Source organism: Micromys minutus (assembly GCF_963924665.1).
Source record: "Micromys minutus genome assembly, chromosome: 26".
Lineage (NCBI taxonomy): Eukaryota > Metazoa > Chordata > Mammalia > Rodentia > Muridae > Micromys > Micromys minutus.
The window spans coordinates 34,283,664-34,303,714 of record NC_137961.1 but is presented as its reverse complement, the minus strand read 5'-3'; the positions used below and the strand labels follow the sequence as shown (position 1 = coordinate 34,303,714).

Sequence of the window (20,051 nt, the reverse complement as noted above, 5' to 3'; positions counted from 1 at the left end):
CCATTCAGAAGGTCATCTAATATATACACAGTGGGCATACTCACAATGGCCTTAGTTTCTAGAGCAGCAGGAACCTTACCTGAGTGAATCTGTTAAGGAAAGACTTAGGCAAGCCCTTCCTCCCACCTCCTTGTCTAAAGGGATTTTGACAACCAAAAATCCTGGTCTTCTCATGCTGAACTTGAAAGCTCATGCCGAGTTCTGGTACATAGATTTCTCCTCGATGATCAAAACAAGCATTGAGTCCTTCCAGGACGGACTGAGAAGCCAGATTAAGCTATTTGGGAGAGAAAGTGCAAATATTCATTTCATTATTTCACTGTACAACTAGAACAAAAAAGAAAATAATTATTGGTAATAAAGTAAATAGGTTTTCTTGAAGTTAGAAAAACTCAAATTTTATTTCTTGTATATGGTAAAAGATTTAGAGTCCGTATAAACTTTATTTTATAAATTAAAATTATACATAAATAAAATTTTATAAATATTCATCAATTAAATTTTATACCCCAGAGGCTTGCACTCCCCCAGAAACAACTCACAGACTATATGAAGTCCAAGAAATAAAGAAAACAAAAAAATATACATATATTCACAAAACAAGAAGACTGACTATTTCCATGTTGCGTTTTGTTTTGCATGTACTTTACGCTTATTGCAACTAGTACGTTTTCAATGCATACTGTCAAGCCCTTGAAAAAAATCAAGTACTGACTAAAAAACATATTCACATGGTTTTATGTAAAATTTATTTTAATGTCTGAAAAAACAGTACTGACAAAAATGTATAATTTTAAGCAAAAAATGTTTAAAATCTTTACATTTATCTTTGTTTTGCAAAATAAAGTCGTTTAAAAAAATTTTATAAATATTCACCAATTAGGGCCTGTATATGGCTTGCTTTTTTTAGATTTATCTATTTTATGTGAATTGGCTTTTTCCTAGTATGCATGCATGTATGTGGCCACAGGTATGCCTGGTGACTGCTGAAGTCAGAAGCTCTCAGATCCCTTGGAAATGAAGTTGTAGATGGTTGTGAACCACTGATATGAAGACTGGAAACTCATCAGCAGAACTCTCAAAGAGCAAGAAGTGTTCATAACCAACAAGCCATCTATCCAACCCCTTGTATACATTTTTAAATAAAGAAAACTACAGACTAAATTCTAAAAAGTTTTAAAAATCTTGCACAGTTAACTACGGGAGATAATGAAGAGAACTACACTGATCTCTCTAGTAACATGTGCAACTATTACAGTTCCTTCTTCAACAGTTCTGTGATGGAGAACACAAAGAATGGAAAGAGCTAACTAAACAGGCCTTCAGATGCTGAGGTGGACCTCGTGGATCCAAGAGATTAATGCTCTTTAGATACACTGAAAAAAATCAACTGGGAAACTACAAGTCAATAAAATGCAATCATCTCAGTTAATTCTACCAGCACCTCATATTTCTATAAGCATAGAAATATCCTGGTTTTCTTGTTTTGTTTTTAAATCTCCCAAATAGAAAGTTGCTGTAAGTGGGTATTCAAGCTCAGAAGGTCCTGCAATCACTGGATGCAAGCTCAGCCATTGTGGCTCTTTAGCGTAAAGGTAAGCTTTCTCTTTGGCTGTGTGACAGATACTCTGCCTTGGGCCCCACTAGAAGCAGGGGTTAATCTATCAATCCGTGGTATCTGCTCTGAGCGACAGGCAGCAACTCAGTTGGTCAATTCTCATAGAACCCTGGTCATCCAGCACCAGTGGAGGGTGTCTGTGTCAGTAAAGCTGCAACCCACATCATTTCTTCTGTTCAGCACTTTGATTGTTGAGATCCTTCCAGGCACTTTCTGAATTAGTCAGATCGTATTATAGATGGCTGTGACCCACCTACCATGTGCTTGCTGGGAACTGAACTCAAGACCTCTAGAGGAGCAGCCAGTGCTCTTAACCCCGAGTTATCTCTCTGGCCAACGTATAGTTTTTCTCTGGTGAAAATTCAATCCAAAACAGATTCTGGTGAAGGAATGCCAGTGGACTAGGGACACACACTTTCTGTACGCACACTTTGCCAAGTGAAATTTCTGACTGGCAATGAGATTAAAGGATCTTTTCGTTAGTCCCGTGTGTCTGTGCCATGAGCTCCTCCACTACGGCCTGATGTTACAGCCGCCTTCTCACCGTTCTGAGATCCATGTTAGCACTGATGCTCACCTCGTCCAACACAATCCAATGGCCTGCTTTCAAGGCTGCCAGCAAGGGGCCATCACACCAGGCAAACTGTCCACCTTTGCCACCCTCTACAGGTAGATCCGCTCCAAACAGATCAGTTATGTCCTGTAACAAAGGCCACACCATTACCAACAAATTCACCAACCAACCAAACACCGGAGACAAACAAATCTACTGGACCCTGACACACAATCTGAATTACAACGCCTGGGTAGACCTCGTCAGCCTGGGGTGATACAAACTGAATCCAGTTGTCTCCACCATTCCTGACACTCTTTAGCAGGAGCACAAACATGCCCCCTCCCAGTTCTGATAACAACGCACCCAATAACAATCAACAGATGCTCAGATCACTAGTTCTTTTTGGAGATTAATTGGTGAGCTCCAGCACAAACATTATCAAAGCAGAACAATGCCTAGGCCTTGCTCCCAGATCTACATCAATTTTTCATTTCTGTCCCATGTTTAATGAGACTTTTAAAAAAAGTTACTTTACTTCTAAGGTTTATGGGAAAGAAAAATATTAAAAATATTGCACACAAAATTTCTTTTGTCAAAAGAAAATTAGAATTAAAACATCTACACGAAAGAAAGACCCATATTGCCAAGTGTTACCTAGTAGGAATACAGAAGATAATCTTCCCTTTCTTCATCTCATGTGCATTTTAAGACACCTAAGCTTACCGTCTGCTCTGACAAGTTGATTCGAACCAGGGTATTTCCTGAAGCCTTTGCTAACGCAGCCACCAAACTTGTTTTGCCAACACCAGGTGAACCCTCCAGGAGAATGGGTTTGTTCAGTTTAGCAGCTCTTAAGAGCCTCTGGGCATTCATAGCTGTGGTGCCTGCACTGAGGGCATAGTCAGCAATATTGTGCCCATTCAGGACAGGTCCTTAAGTAAAGAAGAGCAAAGTCAGATATTGTAAGTCACCATCAGTGAAGTACTACTGGAACGAACGTATTTATCACCTTTCAGAACTCTGCTGCTTTTGGATCTATAAAACCCTTTCAGGAATTTTAAAGCCCATAGTTTTCTCAATTGTGCTTAGTACAAACCAACATCAATATAGGCCTATCTGTAGATACAACCTTAGTAGGATCAATGTTTATGAGCAGATATTTCCTCGACTGTCACTGCGCTTCTACATGTTTCCTGTGCTGTTACTATTGCTCAGAGAAGGCACTAGACAATAGATTACCCTGACATAGGAGCAATAGTGGTAAGAACTGTGGGTGCCGTAGAAAATGTGCTATCATGCCAGAGGTCCTGGGTTCAATCCTAGCACCATAAAGTAATGAACAAAAGTATTTGGCAGAGGCAATTTAGTGAGTGGGAGAAGTGAATCTATCATCTCTGACACCTCATTCCCCATATAACCACTAATTCCTGTACCCAACTCAATCAGCAGATGTTCTCAGAGCTGCTCCAACTGCCAGGCTACAGTGCAGCTGCCACCAAGAGGAAGGCAGACCAGCTCCTAAGGTTCACAAACCCTTTGTAAAAATAAAAAATAGAACAGGGTCCATAGTTAAGATGCATTATTAAACATCGGGGCTTTCTAGCCTTAGTGGGTTTATAGAGAAGTAATCCTGAGAGCCACACACAAAACTAAGTCGTAACAGAAAGACTATTCTTACCTCTTGGTATAAAGAATGGATGAACTCCCCAAAGGTCATCTACGCTAATGAATTCTTTGTGTTTGACTCTATCATAAATCTTCAGTTCCTCTTTCTGACGTTCTGTCAGTCGGACTACCTTGGAGAGCTTCTGTATTAGGAATTTCAGACATTCTTCTCGGGCCAAGAGGGCGGTACCAAATCCAGAGGAAGTTACCCCTACAAAGGAGAACTGGGTCATGAGGGAGTCAGCCTCATCATACCCACTGTGCTTAGCAAGAGCTCAAACCTTTGCTGAGGAAAAGGGCCTCAGCAGAACTACAGGCTAAACACAGCTTACAATGTTAATGGGCCCTGAGGAAGATGGGAAGATGGGAAGAATGCACATCTATCAGTCTCTCCAATCTACCCATCACCAATAAAGCAGCGTCTTCAGGGATGAACTGCTGTTGACCCAGCACAAGCCTCATCCCCTTTACTTAATCCATGTGTGTTAACTGCAGGGCAGGAGGGTGTGTGTACACATGTGCCCTACCCATGCATGGAGGCCAGAGGACAACTTGTGGGATAGTTTTTTCAGGGATCAAACCCACAGTATTAATCTGGTGCTCTATCTCACTAGCAGACTCCTTTACTTTATTTAGGACCTAGTCTACCTTTAAAAAGTGCCAACTTTCTCAAAAACATAAGGAGTGTTGGAAGTATACACTTAAGATGATTCTGAAAACAATGACCTCGTTCTGGTTTTGCTTCCTTTCCCAACATTCCTCTGTCAAGCCTACTGTCCCCAAGAGAAAGCATACCAGAACCTATTCCATCTATGTACACCAGGCACGCAGCATGGACAAAAGACGTCACAGGAGAGACGGTCTCTAGCCTTCTCACAGCAACTTCCTCCGCCATTGTGTTCATGAAGTTAACCCAGGACAGAATATCTCTGATACTGACCACACACTTCCGCCCAAACTCCTGCTGGGTCAGCCAGGTAATGAAATCCATCATCACCTCAGCTATGTCAGCTCCTTAAAATAAAGCAAAATAAACTGTTTTCTATTAAACATCCCAGAACAGTGAAGAGGTAAGGTCTCTTTGCTTCTCAGCTTATATAAAAAAATGTATATGTGCACAAAAGCTTTGTTTCCAAAGTCAGTAGTTTTTATAACATTACCAAGGAAGTCAGGAGGAATACTAATCCATTCAACTACAACAAAAAATAAAGTCCAAGACTAAGAAGCTTCCCTGGAAACAGGAAAAAAAGCATTTACATGGCAGCTGGAATGGCACACGCACTGAGCTCTAGCTCTGAGGGGACTGTGGCAGAGGAACAGTTCTAAGGGCCAAGCCATCTGCACCATGTGCTGAGAGCAGGACAATCTAGACCACAGCCACCCTGACCTCCAAAGAGGTAAGCATAGTTCTACCACAGTGACATCAGGGAAACAAACGGCTTCTGCACCGATTTTTATTGTCAATAAGCATTCCTGCCAAGAAAGGAAACAACTGTTCTGCTCCTCTGTACTGTTGCTAGCTCCCATGTTTGGTAGATGTGCTAGTTGGTTTGTTTTCCTCCTCTTTTTTCCCCTTAACACAAGTTGGAGTCATTTTTAAAAAGGGAGTCTAAGGCTGAAGAAATGACTCAGAGGTTGAGAGCACTGACTGCTCTACTAAAGATCCTGAATTCAATTCCCAGCAACCACATGGTGGCAGAAGGATCATGGGTGTGAAGCTAGCCTGGGCTACTTAACCAAGGACTTAGACTGTATCTCCAATCCATTGCCAGATGGAATTGTGTATGCCTGTCTTACTCTCTCCATGCTCCATGGCTCTAGTCTTTAAAAAGCATGCTCGGTTGGGTGACTATAAGTGCCAGTTTCCCTGAAACAGCAGGGTCATGTGGAGTGTGGATTCTCATACCCTGTCCAGTTTCCAGAACCGTCTTTCGGGATATGTTTTAAAAGCCAAACAACATAGATCCTAATCCTAAAGAAGCACATTATCTTTCATTTCTCTATTAAAAGAAAAAAATAAGTCTGTAAAATGCTGTATGTTTGTCTAAATTTAGAACCAAATCTAGGGTCCCAATTTAGTCTACTTGGTGTCCACAATTAATACCTATATTAAACCAATCAAAGTTTTAAAACACTGTCACACTTGATGTTTTAAGAATTGGCAGCTTCACTGAGTTTGAACCTAGCTTGACCTACAGAGTGAGTTGTTCTAGGATAGCCAGGGCTGTCTGAGAGATGGGTCAGCATCAAAAGAGCACTGACTGCTCTTCCAGAGGTCCTGAGTTCAATCCCCAGCAACCACATGGTGGCTCACAACAACTGTAATGGAACCTGATGCTCTCTTCTGGTGTGTCTGAAGACAGCTTCAGTGTATTTATATATATTAAATAAATAGATAAACCTTTAAAGAAAGGTTTTAAAAATATTCTGATTTCCTTATGTTTGAAAGTTTTCATAAGGAAGACAGAAATTTGAAAGCAGAACAGAGTAAAAATTTCATTTATGAAAAATACACACCTGTAAAGGTTGTAAATTAAAAGGGTTAGGAATTAGCTCAGAGGTTTAAGTGCTTGCCACCCAAAGCTAAGGACTGATGTTTAGATCCCTGGCACCCATGGAATTGCTGTCTTGCCTATAACCCTAGTCTCAAAAGATAAAGTAGAGTTTCCACAGCAAGCCGGCTAGCAATAACCATATTGGTGTGTTAAAGAGTTGACTAAAAGGCCCTGCATCAATGAGTAAGGCAGAACAAAAGACAGTTCCTGACTTCAGTCTGTCTCTACATACATGTAAAAAATGTACACACATAGAAACAACTAATAAAAATGGAGAAAAAAAATGTAAAGAGTACCTTCAGAAGGCAAGAGGCAAATGCTGTATTTTCCACAGATCTATTTTGCTATTTCCACCTATTTCATTTTTGTTACACAGTAACTATACATATATATCTTTCCATAGAAGACTTACTACTCCCAAAACAACAGCCCTTCCAAACATCACCACTCAGACTCACCTTTATGACCCACTCTGGCTAGAGACAATCCGGGCCGAAGATTATGATTTATTATTTGAATTAAGTCCTCACGCTTTGTGCTTTGAGGGCACCATATTTCTGTAAATCGGTTTCGCAAGGCAGGAGACAGCTGTAAGGATTCACAATGGCTAATGTCAATTAAAACCTGAAAGGAACGTTCACAGTGACTTCAGCAAACACTAGGTGTCTTGCTTTATTTTACTCTCTCTGCTAGCAGATACAGTTTACTGAGGTTGTGCAGAATGTCAGGACCTCAGGGACAAAGTGGTGGCAACAACAGACAGGACTATAGGACTTAAGCAGAGATTCTTCCCTTTACTTTCTATCCAGTTACAGGAACAACTATCTTCCCCTAGAGAAGGGCTGTCTTGAATAACAGGAACATGTCATTTACAGGGCTCAAAGTCCACATGTACGTTTCACCTCACACATGACAAAAACTTGTTTAGCTCCAGGAGTCCTAAGCTTCTGTACTATCTACATTCTATTGTCCTCTGTCATCAGACCCACTGATGACGTACGTTTACAGTGCTATAGGGGCATCATTTGTCATCAACTTCGTAGTTACTGTTGTCTACCTGGCATACTACTCAGGGAGCAGGAACAATCTCTTTCCCCAGGAACAGCCTTTTAGGATGACCAAATCCTTTAGTACTTGCCCTATTAGGAGCTTACCTCCTTTTATTCTGCATTAAGTACAAGCTAACCTGGCACGAAAGTTAACATAAACATGTTTGTGCTGTTGTTTTGTATGTATTCATGTATGTGAACGGAGTTGTTATAAAATATAATGCCTTATGCCTTATTTCCCATAATTAAGCCAGTTGTTTCTGCAAGATTACCACAACATGCAGTAACATGACAAGGCAGTTCATAGCACATAATGGTCTTAAATGTGAGCTGAGGTGTTTCAGGCAGTGTACTGTGAAAAAGTGAGTGGTACTCAGAGGACAAAGCGTGTGTGTCATGAGTTCAGAACAAAGACTCCAGCCAAGTGGCATGAGGCAAGATGGAAAGAGTAGCCAGGAATATAATGTATTGATTTTGAATTAATTTTTGGTCTTTATATATTCAGAAACCTTTTAATATTGTCAACTTTTTTTTATGATCCCCACATTCATTGACACAATTCTTTATGTGGGGACAAGCGACAGTGTAAGAAGCTGAGCTCCACATGCACAATAGAACATGTATGTACAGTATGTAGTGATGCTGGTCTAGTATGTATGTACAGTATGTAGTGATGCTGGTCTAGCACAGGCAGTGCTAGCCAAGTGGGTCTTAGGGCTCTTAATCGAGCACACTGTTCTTGTGAGAGCATTCTAAGTGTGTTCAGCTATTAAACATCATTGCTTTCGTTTTAAGTGTTTATCTATGGTATGTATGTGTCTGTATTATGTGTATGAGTGAATGTAAATCTTGAAAAGAGATCTCTAAAGTACAGTGAGACTTTTTTCTCTTATGCTACCGATAAAATACCACGTTCATGTTTTAAGCATTCAACAAGTTAGTAGAGTTGTAACTGCTCCAGTAAACAGCAATCCCTCCCTATCATAACCGACCAGACACACAACCCTACCCTTTTCGTTGAACGGCTTCCTGAGCTTTTTCAAACCACAGGATTATTAGTTCTTGCCTGATTATAAGCCCAACCTTTACTCACAATGATGGGGATTTACATAACTCATAAGAGAATAAGCATGTTCTAGCTACAAAACTATGTAGCCATGTTAGCTTCTAGATTGTTGCAGATCTGCCTCTGTCTTCCCAATGCTGGGATTTCAGGCACACACCACCATGGCTAAAATTTGTGACATCTACCTGATACCTTGAATCACTAATAAGACTACTCTTGCATTTAAGAAAGTACAGTTTCATCTGGGCATGTTAGCACACACTTGCATTCATAGGAGGCTTGGTTAGACAGAGACGTTGTCTTTGTCTCAAACACAAATACACATGGAGATTGAGAGTCTCAAAGCCAGGTGAGTCAGAATAGCTAGTGTCAGACAGAATGGGAGCAACTCACAGGAACAAGTCAGAAATTCACAACATCTTGGATAAACAAAATGTCAAATATAGAAATGTCCATGTTTTTTCAATAATAATGATTGTTATTACAGATATACTTTATGGGTTTATAATCTGTCACTGAATTGTTAACCACAGTACAATTCAAATGTATTACAACATACTGCATTTATGGATGTCTATACATAACTGAGAAGAACAAATAAACAAAAAACCCAAAACCCAAACTAAACCAAAAGTTCTTTCCTAGGAAGCAATTTTACCTCTTTTTTACCAAAGTCGCCCCCAGGGTTCATGGTTGCCAAGATCCGGAAATGTTTCCCAGCAGTCAGGAGCTCCACTTCATTGTCCTTATTTTCTGGGCTGCCCTTCTCAGCCAATACCAGAGATCTTTCCACTTCAAGAACACTAAAAGAAAATACGGGGAAGAAAAATTAGAAAAGGCATATATGTACTGTATTTTCTGGATGTCAACATTCTTACAAATCAATTTCTCCTTTTTTTTTAACATTACCCTAGTAATTCAGTATCATGGCAGTGGGTGTCTCAAATGAGGGGTTCACTGTTACACCATCTATAATACCCCCAAAGTAGACACAGCCAAATACCAGCCAACAGTGAACTAGTGAACAAAGTGCCGTCCCAGTGCTGCACACAGATGACACGTTTGTGCCATCCCAGTGCTGCATGGGCGTGGCGGCGTACACTGGGAATCCCAGCGCTCAGGGAACTGAGGCAAGAGGACTGGTGGCAGTAACATCCAGACTTCCAGTTTTTACTTCACAGGGGAGGCAGATAGCTTAGTGGATACAGGACTTACTGCACAAAGATGGGGAACTGAGTTTGGATTTGTGGGATTTGCTGGCAAAGAACAGTCAAACTGATGAGCTCCAAGCTCAAAGAAAGACTGTCTAGAAGAATAAAGTGAAGAGCCACTGGGGAAGATAAGCGAATGCTGAGCTCAGGCTTCCATATGTGCCCATGTCCCCAAACAAGAACATAGTCAAATATGACACTCACTCATTAACAGTAAGAGAACAAGAAAAGATTAAGTAGTGGTTGCTTGGAGTAGTGAGTACATTCCAGAGTAAACTTTACAGGAAAGATCCTACTATATGATGTTATTGTAAGCAGAACTTTAGTGACTGAAAAATCTCAGGAAGCCCACTAAAGATTAAACTATAGTTATAAACAAGGCACATTTTAAATACACAATCTGGGGCTGGAGAGATGACTCAGAGGTTAAGAGCACTGACAGCTCTTCCAGAGGTCCTGAGTTCAAATCTCAGCAACCACATGGTGGTTCACAACCATCTGTAATGAGATCTGATGCCCTCTTCTGGTGTGTCTGAAGACAGCTACAGTGTTTATATATAATAAATAAATCTTAAAAAAAAAATACACAATCCCTCAATAAGAGAAAAATGAATATCACTCTATCGGCATGAATACTGGTCTGAGGTTGTGGAAGTGCCTTAGTTGTCAAATTTCGAATTCTAATTCTAGCTTCACTTAAAATATTAAAAAGTGTAAGTATATAATTTGCTTTAAAAAAATCATTTTAACTCATTTGTTCATTAACTCAAAGTCCATGTGCTTTCAGCTCTATCGTCCAGGATCAATTGTTTCTGATTACTGAGAAACTAAAGTAAGTAACAGTAAACAAAACCACCACCTGAGCCCTAAAGCCAAAAGCACAGCAATTCTTTTGACATTTCCTTATTTCCTGTGCACTTAGCAATGCACTAGACATGGAGTATCAGTAAACATGTGAGGCCATAATCAGGCCAACAAATTTATCAGTAAAGACAAGCCTCATTTATGTCACCTGTTCAATCTTTCTAGGACAGAGTCATCAGCCAACGAGATCTCATCTAAGAGGAAAAAGCTGTCCTCCTTCATGGCCAGAACCAGTGGTCCATCATGCCACTCAAAGAGTCTTGTGTCCAGTTCTTCCTATGATTTGGAAAAGAAGCAGGAGGAATTAAATGCACACAGAGCTACATGTCTGAGATGGAACACATATTCTCAAGAAGCAAGGGTCTAAGAAAGGAACAAAAACCTGGAGATAACCCTATAGGTCAGTAAAGTATGCACACACACATAAAACTGAACTAGATAGCAAACCACATTTAAGTAAAAATATTAACACTTGCTACTAAACAAACCTTGTCATTTGGCTTCTGTCTCACTGGTCTTAAGCCACCCAGGAAGTCTGATGTCTCCATGTTTAAATGGCAGTTGACTGAGTATAGTTTCTGATTTGACAAGGCTGAAAACATTTGGCAGATGGTAGTTTTCCCACACCTATTAGAAATATACAGTAGATTAAACAGTAGCATGTATTCCAAATGCATAGTCACAGACATTCTATTAGCAAGAGGTGAGCTACACTGAGACTTCATTACAAGCCTAATCCAACTCAGGACCCTAAAATTCAGGTTTGTGTCCCTCTGTAGAACAGCAGTACCTCTCAAATCCTTTGTACAAAAGGCCATCAACCACACACATTTCATTCATTTAATTCTTCCTACAGCAATCAAGGGAGAGGAAGAAATAATCCATTATAAATTCTCCAAGGAACACTAGCAACTAAATGAATTTAGTATGAAGGTAAAGAAACAACAGATCTTGCTTTGAAAGAAAAGGGGAGGAAGAGAGGGAAGAAGGGGGAAAAAAAGACAAGAGAAAGGAAGAGATGAGAAACTCCTCTAAGCGCTTCACCCAGCCCTGTAGACGTAATCCAATGCCACTGAGAGCTATGGTTTTAGAGCTTTACCCAGTGTCTCCAACCAGCAGCACAGGTTCACCAAATTCCAGCGCCCTGCCCACCAGCACTGCTAGTCTCCGCATGCCTTCAGTCCACACTACGTGGTTGAACTTTGACTCCAATACACTTGTCTGTGAAGATAATTTTCCTACCAAAAGAGAATAGAACTGTAGGCTCTAATGAGCACAAAATGATTCACTTTCCTACAAGTAAAGTTACTCACCCAGTAACTTTAGAACATTTTCTTTGGAGAAAAGAGACCGAGGACACAATTTTTTCTTGAAATGTTTTTCAAGGACTTCTTGAATCACATCAGCTTCCTCCTGCTTCCTGACTCTGCCTGCCAGAAGCATGAAGCCTGAAGGTTGAAATAAAAGTACAATTAAGCATCTGGTAGTGAAGAATGTCATATGATGAGTTACTATATTGTTTTAAGGAAAATAGAGGATCTGTTCCCTCTACACACAGTAACATGACTAAATGAAAGAGTCAAAACCCAAAGTGTATACACTGTAGGATCCCATGTAGTTTGTACAGCTCAGACAAGTCAGAGGAAATGACTGCCTGTATATACAAGAGAAAAATAAAAAAAAATTAGGCCTTACAGGTGGTACAACCTTATAATCTTTTGAAAAGCAAGGCAGATTTATGAGTTTAAGGTTAGCCTGGGCTAAATAACAAGTCTCAGTCCTTATGGACTACATTTGAAATTTGAGAATACTCTAAATCTTGGTGTGGGTGGAAACTTACATGGGTGCAGACACAGATAAAACGCTTCATTTTATGTTACTCTAACAGAACACATACCTGCCACCCTCTACCTCCAACAGTCTCATTATGCCACCCAGATAGCTTTAAACGTCTAATCCTCCTGTCTCAGTCTAAGTGCTAGGATTATAGAACTTGGGTATTACCGAGGCCACCAGATTGTCCTTTGCCACCTTAACCAATACAGCTTTCAGAAGTGTCCAGCCACTGTGCTAAACTTGAAGGCCTACTACCATCTTGTCCACCCTGGTTTGTTCTTGCTCAGATTCATCCTCTCCTGCAAGTACCTATAATCTACCTTATATTCCAGAACAACATATCTGATGGATAAATATCCTAGGACGAAATTCACCTTCAGGTAGCAGAGACTTTCTCACAGCCGACAGTCCACACTATGTGTTCAACCCTAAGAAAAAGATCACCAGGCCACAGACTAATATTGCTTAACTGTACCCACTTTTTGTCCTCCAAAAACTCATTAGCTCCTAGGCCAAGACTGAAAGCATTAGACTGTGTACTTCTGTCCCGTGCCCCACCTAGCCCCAGCTTTTCAGAATCATAGCTAAACATAACAGACGCCTTTCCAACATCATTTTTCCATTAGGTGCTTGGAGACAGGTGGCAGGAGCTAACCTACTGAAAACCCACCCTTCCTGAGCTGAGATCCTGTCCCTTCACTCTGTAATGACAGGACTAATCTCTAATCTCCAAGCAACTGATCACATTGTGCTAGAAAGAAAAACAAGTCATAGGCCAATTTTATTTATGCTACTTATTTTAAAAGGGCCATATAATGACTCGTTGGTACATTTTAAACCAGAAACGTACAAAATGCTTTTATGATCTTTATTTTGTTTTTCATGTCAAAATGATTTGTAGCAAATAGCATTTAAATTCTTTCCATTCATTAACCAGTGTTTGGACTATCTCTGGTCACCACATTGAACATAACAAAGTACCAACCTCCTGTATAATTCCTGCAAGGGGCCTGTGAAGCTCGGCAGAGCGGTCAAGTCTATAATCCCAGCACTCAAGAGTTGGCAAGAGATTCATGAGTTACAGAATAGCCAAGGCTGAAAACGCAAAAGCTCCCTCTCCCCCAAAAGAAGAGAACCACAAAAAAGCAGAGGCCTGCCAGACTGATAACTGCTCACAATTGCAATTAGAGCTGAGGGAGAACGGCTGCTTCTAAAACAAGCAAGAAAATGAATGTACCACACATAATTTATAAAGCATTTGTTTTAATAACGCAACTGGCATAATTTTATGTATTAAAACATACCATCATTGGCTAAATGTTGTAACCAATCATAGTCCTTCTCAGTCTGCTCAGCCATTCGGTATCTTTCAGCCCATCGGAAGAGATCTCGAAGGGCAATAAACCCTTGCTTTCCAGCAAACACCGAAGAACGCCTACGATAGGACTAGTAAAGCATAAAAACAAATAACTGTTTCTTACTATACTGAATAGAAAGCATGTTATATTGCATATAAAAAATATTAACAAACTCATTGTACTGGATTTAGCTCCTCAGAAATGGCAAATCATCTATAACTGACTGAGAAAAATGTCAAAGAAATGTACACTACCAGAAAATAAATTCCATCTCCAAAACAGAGGAGGAGAATAATCCAAATAGTAATAAAATTGGGGGAAGAAGATACTAGAACATACATGATATCAAAGAGAAAGGAGGATGCTGGGATAAAAGAGGAAAGAGAGAGGAAACTTGAGGAAAAGGGTGGAGGGTAGATCAACTAAAATTAAAGATGTATGAAAACCATTATGGAAATCAACTGTCTTGTAAATTAATTACAAAGTATAATTTAAAAAAATAATTTGAACAGAGGGTCATTTGCATAGGTGAACAATACTTCCTTCAGAAAACATGGGTTATTAAAAACAAAAACAAAACAAAACAAAATTCCAAAACACCTGTGCCAGGTATGGGATGAGCTGTGGCTGGTCAGGATGCTCAGGAAGACCAAACTACACCTGCTACTGTCCCTGGTTGTCTACTGTAACTAAATTTTAACATCCTACTACTGAAGATGCAACATACTTTGGTTGTAGGGCATAGAAACTGTTGGAACTGATCTGGAATCTTTCTCTCTATGTACTAGTTTTCACTGTACAAAAGGAACCCATGCTGAGGAGAAAAAAAACATTAATAGATTACCCAGCAGTGGACCAATGCTACAACACTGACCTGCCGTGCAAAATGTACCCACTGATGGGCACTAACTGTCATGCCTGGTAATGTAAACCTAAACACAAACCCATGGCTGCTGAACACATGTTGAGGTAGGTCCTGGGGGAGACTACTAATGCTCCACTAAGTAGGAATCTCATTGTCTGCCATCTAATATTTTGTTTGTAAAGACTTGGTTCTCTGCCTTTTGTAACCTTGGTCAGAGAACCGTCTCTTAGCAGTGAGCAGCAGTCAATGTAAAGACTAGTAACTGTAAAAACTGCTAAGTATATATGACTATAATGGGGCTTTTACATCAACTCCAGCAAGGCTTAGGAAACATCGTAGAAGCAATAAACTCCAAGAGCTGCATGACAGGGAAGAGCACTAGGAAATGCTGTCTGTCAGCTGACATGGTCGCACTCACACTGAGTTACATGCATAAGACTAGCACAAGATAAACACACGGAAATTCAAACATGGATGGAGGGACTCATGAAGCCCCACCTAAATGAAGCTGACTACTGGCGACTGGTGGCTGCAGAGGAGGAGTCACTTCTCTTAAGGAGTACGGCCACTGCTAAGTTGCCTATACTCATGCAGACAACACCGAATGGAATCAATGGGTTAGACAACACAGATAACCCACGTGAAGTTGTAGGAGTATCAATAACTTAATTAACTGAATTAATTTCTGATAAAGAAAACTTTTAACAATAGCACACCTCAGGGGTTGATAGAGTGCTTCATTTCTAGTGTGTGCCATGTCTTCAACCTATCAACCTCCTTAGGGTGGGAGGAACCAACTTCAGAACCAACTTCAAGTTCATAGTTAACAAAAGAGAGCCATAAGAAAGGTCTTCGTGACTGCCACTCCACTCAAGGGGCATATCATGGACGGAACCACACAGGCTCAAATGTAGAACAATTTCCAAAAGTTGGTTTTCTCCTTGCTGTAGATCTGGGATCTAACAGGTTGTCAGGCTTGCAAAAGTGATTTTATCCACTGAACCGCTCAATGGCCTACGCCTTTATTCAAAGAAAAGAAGCAAAAACCAAAATAACCCAAACAAACAAACAAAAGAACCCAAGAATGTCACAACTTCTAGTCTACTTGAGGCAAATAAGGGAAAAGTGTGAAATAAGTAGCTTGCCTTTGCCAATACAAACACACAGGAATCACCATGCAGAGTAACCATCATAAAAATTCACAATGACAGTGCTGACTTAGAATGGGAGCTGGAGGACAGCTCAGTGACAGAGTTTGCCCACACACAGAAATGGATATTACCACATAGATTTTCAAAAACAAGATCTCCCCCAATTAAAACAAACCCGAAAACCAGGCAAAAGCCTTACTCTCTAAGTGGATGGACATACTTCTGCTTGAGAAAACTATCAAATCATGATAGCGTACTAAAGCTAACTAATACACTCCAACTAAATGAAGATAAAGATAAATACCTGCAGGTCCAACATGACTTTAACCAATTTACTGCAATACGAAGGTGGTAAACTACATCGCTTGTGCAAAATTGTTTCCAACTCAGAACTGGGCAACTCATCAAAGTGTAATTCCACAAAACGGTTTCTGAAGGCTCTAGACAGCACCTAGAGAATGTACAAAACAAAGTAAGACATGTGTGTATGTGCACATGAGAAGCCTCAATCTAACAATGAGCCCACGACTGAATATCCAATACAAAGTGGTCAGCCCTAAATATCCTGTGTGTGTGCACGAGAGCGCGTGTGCATAAAAGTAAAAAGTGCGCTTAGCAGGTTTATCTATGTATTTGCGAATCTATCTACCAATCTATCCACAATGCATCTATGTATGTACAATACTTATCAAAATGAGAGGGAATTAGGGGAGGCAGACACGGGAAGGATTGGAAGGAGAAACATGGAAGGGGTTGGCAGGAAGAAATGAAGTGATGCAATCATCTTAATGAAAACCTTATTTTTAAAAAGCACCTATTTTTTTGATTCAAAAATAGAAGTCTTGTTATTCACCACAAAAATTCAAACCCTTCACAAGAAACCAAAATGTCTCATTCCCAATAAGGAGTTTACCGTTTCACATAATTATGAATAGATTTTGGATGAAAATGTTACATACCTTTCTGCCTCCATAAAGTCCTGGGGGATTCTGGGTGGCAAAAAGCATAAATCGAGGGTGTGCCCTAACAACTTCCTGTGTCTCTGTTATGAGCAATTCGCGGTTATCATCCAACAGTCTATTGAGTGCCTCTAAAACATCAGTAGGTGCCAAATTTAATTCATCCAAGACAATCCAGTAGCCCTTTCTCATGGCATCAATAAGAACACCTAGAGGAAATGACAAGAATTATCAAAAGTATTCGAGTACTCCAAGGCCTTAAGTGCATCTATACAAAGTCCTACTGGATAGCTACAACTCCAAGCAAATTACGTGGCAGCTAGTTGTGACCCTCCAACAATCTGAGAAGTCCTTTTCCGAACTCGGGAGGGAGGCTAATAAAGATCTCATATTCAGCCTGTTAAATTTTCGCTTTGACATCTGATTTTATTACATCTCCAAAATCTTATTAACTATTCTACTCCTTCCTTTTTACCCTATTCTTTGATCTCTGTACTCTGTTCAAGATTATCCCCACACAGAAATTCCAGTGCCCTAGGAATTAGCCCTAACTGTCTGCTATTATAACTCATGTGCCTCAATTAGAAAAGATTATAAAAAGAAATGGGTCTAAAAGCACGAAAGTATACAACCAAGGGATCCAGTAACACTACCTTCTTTAAAGACAAGCTTTCCGGAAGTGTCAGACGTATAACAACCAATGTATTCCTGAATATCTGTGTGTTCATGATTGTTGATTCGCACACAGTGGTTGCCAGAAGCAGCAGCCAGCCACCGTATCAGACTTGTTTTACCAACTGATGTTTCTCCCTGGATCAGCACTGGATAGGTGCTGTAAAATATTAGCCAACAAAGTACTTATAAAGAGATGAGAAGAGAGAAGCTAGAATACTTTTAGATACCCATGCATCAAGAAGGTTCGATGATTTTGTTGTCTGAGATAGGTTTTACTATGTACCTCATGCTGACCTGAGGATTGCCTTGAACTCATAGAGCTCTGTCTCTGCCCCATTAAAGGAGCACATCGCCATACCTGGCTGAACATATTGTTTTGTCAACTACAATGCAAATCTCGAATGTTACTTGAGATGATGACTTCAATGCTGAATGAACTGGTCAAGAATCTGCCAAAACTGGAGATGGAGACAGGGTTTTAAGGCTTGTATCCCATGCCCAGCCTTGAGACACAATTCCAACATCTTTTGCATGACTTGTAAGGAAAAGTGAGTTAACTGTTAGTCACTCACCCAACAGTGAGAAATGTATACACAGTAATTTTACTTTCAATTTTTATTTTTGGGGGGGGTGTTTGCATGTGTATGTCCCTAGAACTGATTTTGGATCCAGTGGAGCTACTTTTAGTCAGTTGTAAACTACTAGACATGGGTGCTGAGAACCAGACTGTGAAAGAGCAGCAAGTTCACTCAACCATGCCTCCATGTCTCCAGAAACACAAACAACTTTAAAAATGGTCCAAGTCATTAACATATTTATATATTTCTCATTTCACAAGTAGAAATACATCATAGGGCAAAGGTTTTTCAAAAGCAGTAACTCAGTTAGCCAGTGAATTCCAGTGAGTACCAGTGAGTGCCAGTGAAGCTCTGCCTATGTTTAAGAAATCAGGCTAAGTAAGGGCCATGCCTCTTACAGAGACTTCAGTGCAGTGCCAACACTAAAAACACACATACCCTGCAGAGACCACCCGGGCAATGTCCCTCAGATTCAGCTTAACAGAAGGCGTCAAGACGTAAGCTTCATCTATTTTAGGCTCCTTGTCTCCAACTGAAATCCAGTAACCTTCAATCTGAATAAGGCGGCCTCCTTTGGGTTCTGGAATAGGCTAAAAAAAAAAAAAAAGACTCTAAGAAATGACCGCAGTCCTATGTCTACTTTGGGAGAATAAAGTAGAAAATTAAGTCCTTATCAAGAACACTATTTTGCCGAGTGCTTCCAATTTACCACTGAAAAACAAAACAAACAAACGAACAAAAAACCTGTGAGCAAAACTACTTCCAAGAATGAGAACAACTTTTTTTTTCCATGTTTATTTTAAAATTGAGAGTAGAAAGGTTTAGAGGAAAAAAAAATAGAGATCAAAATAAAATTTTCACATATGATTCAAATGCTCAATTTGATTTTTTTTCTTCAATCAAAAATACCTATCTGCTGGCGAGGTTGCAGAGAAAGAGAGGAACACTTCTCCACTGATGGTGGGGTTGTAAACTGATACAACCACTCTGGAAATCAGTCTGGCGATTCCTCAGAAAATTGGACATAGTACTACCTGAAGATCCAGCTATTCCACTTCTGGGCATATACCCCAGAGACACTCCAATATACAACAAAGACACATGCACCACAATGTTCATAGCAGCTCTATTTATAATAGCCAGAAGCTGGAAAGAACCCAGATGTCCTTCAGTAGATGAATGGATACAAAAATTGTGGTCATTTACACAATGGAGTACTACTCCGCCACCAGAAACAATGACTTAACCAAATTCTTAAGAAAATGGTTTCATCTAGAGAATATCATCCTGAGTGAGATAACCCAGTCACAAAAGAACAGACATAATATGCACTGATATTGGGATGCTAACCCAAGAGGCTCGGACTGCCCCAGAAACAACTCACAGACTGTGTGAAGTTCAAGAAAAAAAGAAAACAAAACAAAAAAACAAAAACAACAACAACAACAAAAAACCCGTCATGCTCTATCCTTACACACCAAAAAAACGTTGACTAATTCCGGGTTACATCCTGTTTTACATGTACTTTTTGCTCATTGTAAGTAGTAAGACCTTAATGCAGAGTATCAAACCTTTAAAAAAAGGAAAAAAAAGCCAAGCACTGACACAATTGTATTTGTATACATTTATGCAAAAATGTTTGAAATTTTTTTTCTTTTATCTTTGGTTTTTAAAAAAAAGTTAAAAAAAAAGAAATTAAAAAAAAAAACAAAAACCTATCATTTTCCTCAAAACTGGTCCAGTACTATAATGGAGGAAAAGGTTTAACACTAGTAGATTCTGGATCACCTGGAGGACACAAACTAACCGTCTATACAAACTAATCCTTTATGAGATTCTGGTTCTTTATATATTAACTGTACACACCTTAGAGACAACTGAAACTGCAGTGCATTTTCTTGTTTGATGACTGGGGTGGGAGGACCTAGTCCATTGTGAGTGATGCCACCAATAGGAAGGTGGTCCTAGACAGTGCTAAGAAAGCAGACTGAGTAAGCCAAGAGGAGCAAGCTAGTAAGCAGCATTTCTCTATAGCCTCTGCCTGC

At 39.9% G+C, this 20,051-nt stretch overlaps 1 protein-coding gene across 1 annotated transcript in view; it reads right to left on the bottom strand.

The window, feature by feature from the left end:
• Positions 1-20,051, bottom strand: part of MDN1 (midasin AAA ATPase 1) — a 111,364-nt gene that overhangs the window by 61,063 nt on the left and 30,250 nt on the right. Inside the window, exons 23-38 of the mRNA XM_080938695.1 lie at positions 18,445-18,596; positions 17,407-17,585; positions 16,754-16,962; positions 16,099-16,245; positions 13,725-13,866; positions 11,898-12,032; positions 11,684-11,822; positions 11,073-11,211; positions 10,733-10,860; positions 9,168-9,312; positions 6,853-6,982; positions 4,635-4,853; positions 3,853-4,050; positions 2,898-3,106; positions 2,196-2,318; positions 80-277 (exon numbers count right to left, since the gene is read on the bottom strand). Of these exons, the coding sequence (XP_080794821.1) occupies positions 80-277; positions 2,196-2,318; positions 2,898-3,106; positions 3,853-4,050; positions 4,635-4,853; positions 6,853-6,982; positions 9,168-9,312; positions 10,733-10,860; positions 11,073-11,211; positions 11,684-11,822; positions 11,898-12,032; positions 13,725-13,866; positions 16,099-16,245; positions 16,754-16,962; positions 17,407-17,585; positions 18,445-18,596 (2,592 nt within the window). The remainder of the gene's footprint in view (positions 1-79; positions 278-2,195; positions 2,319-2,897; positions 3,107-3,852; positions 4,051-4,634; positions 4,854-6,852; positions 6,983-9,167; positions 9,313-10,732; positions 10,861-11,072; positions 11,212-11,683; positions 11,823-11,897; positions 12,033-13,724; positions 13,867-16,098; positions 16,246-16,753; positions 16,963-17,406; positions 17,586-18,444; positions 18,597-20,051) is intronic.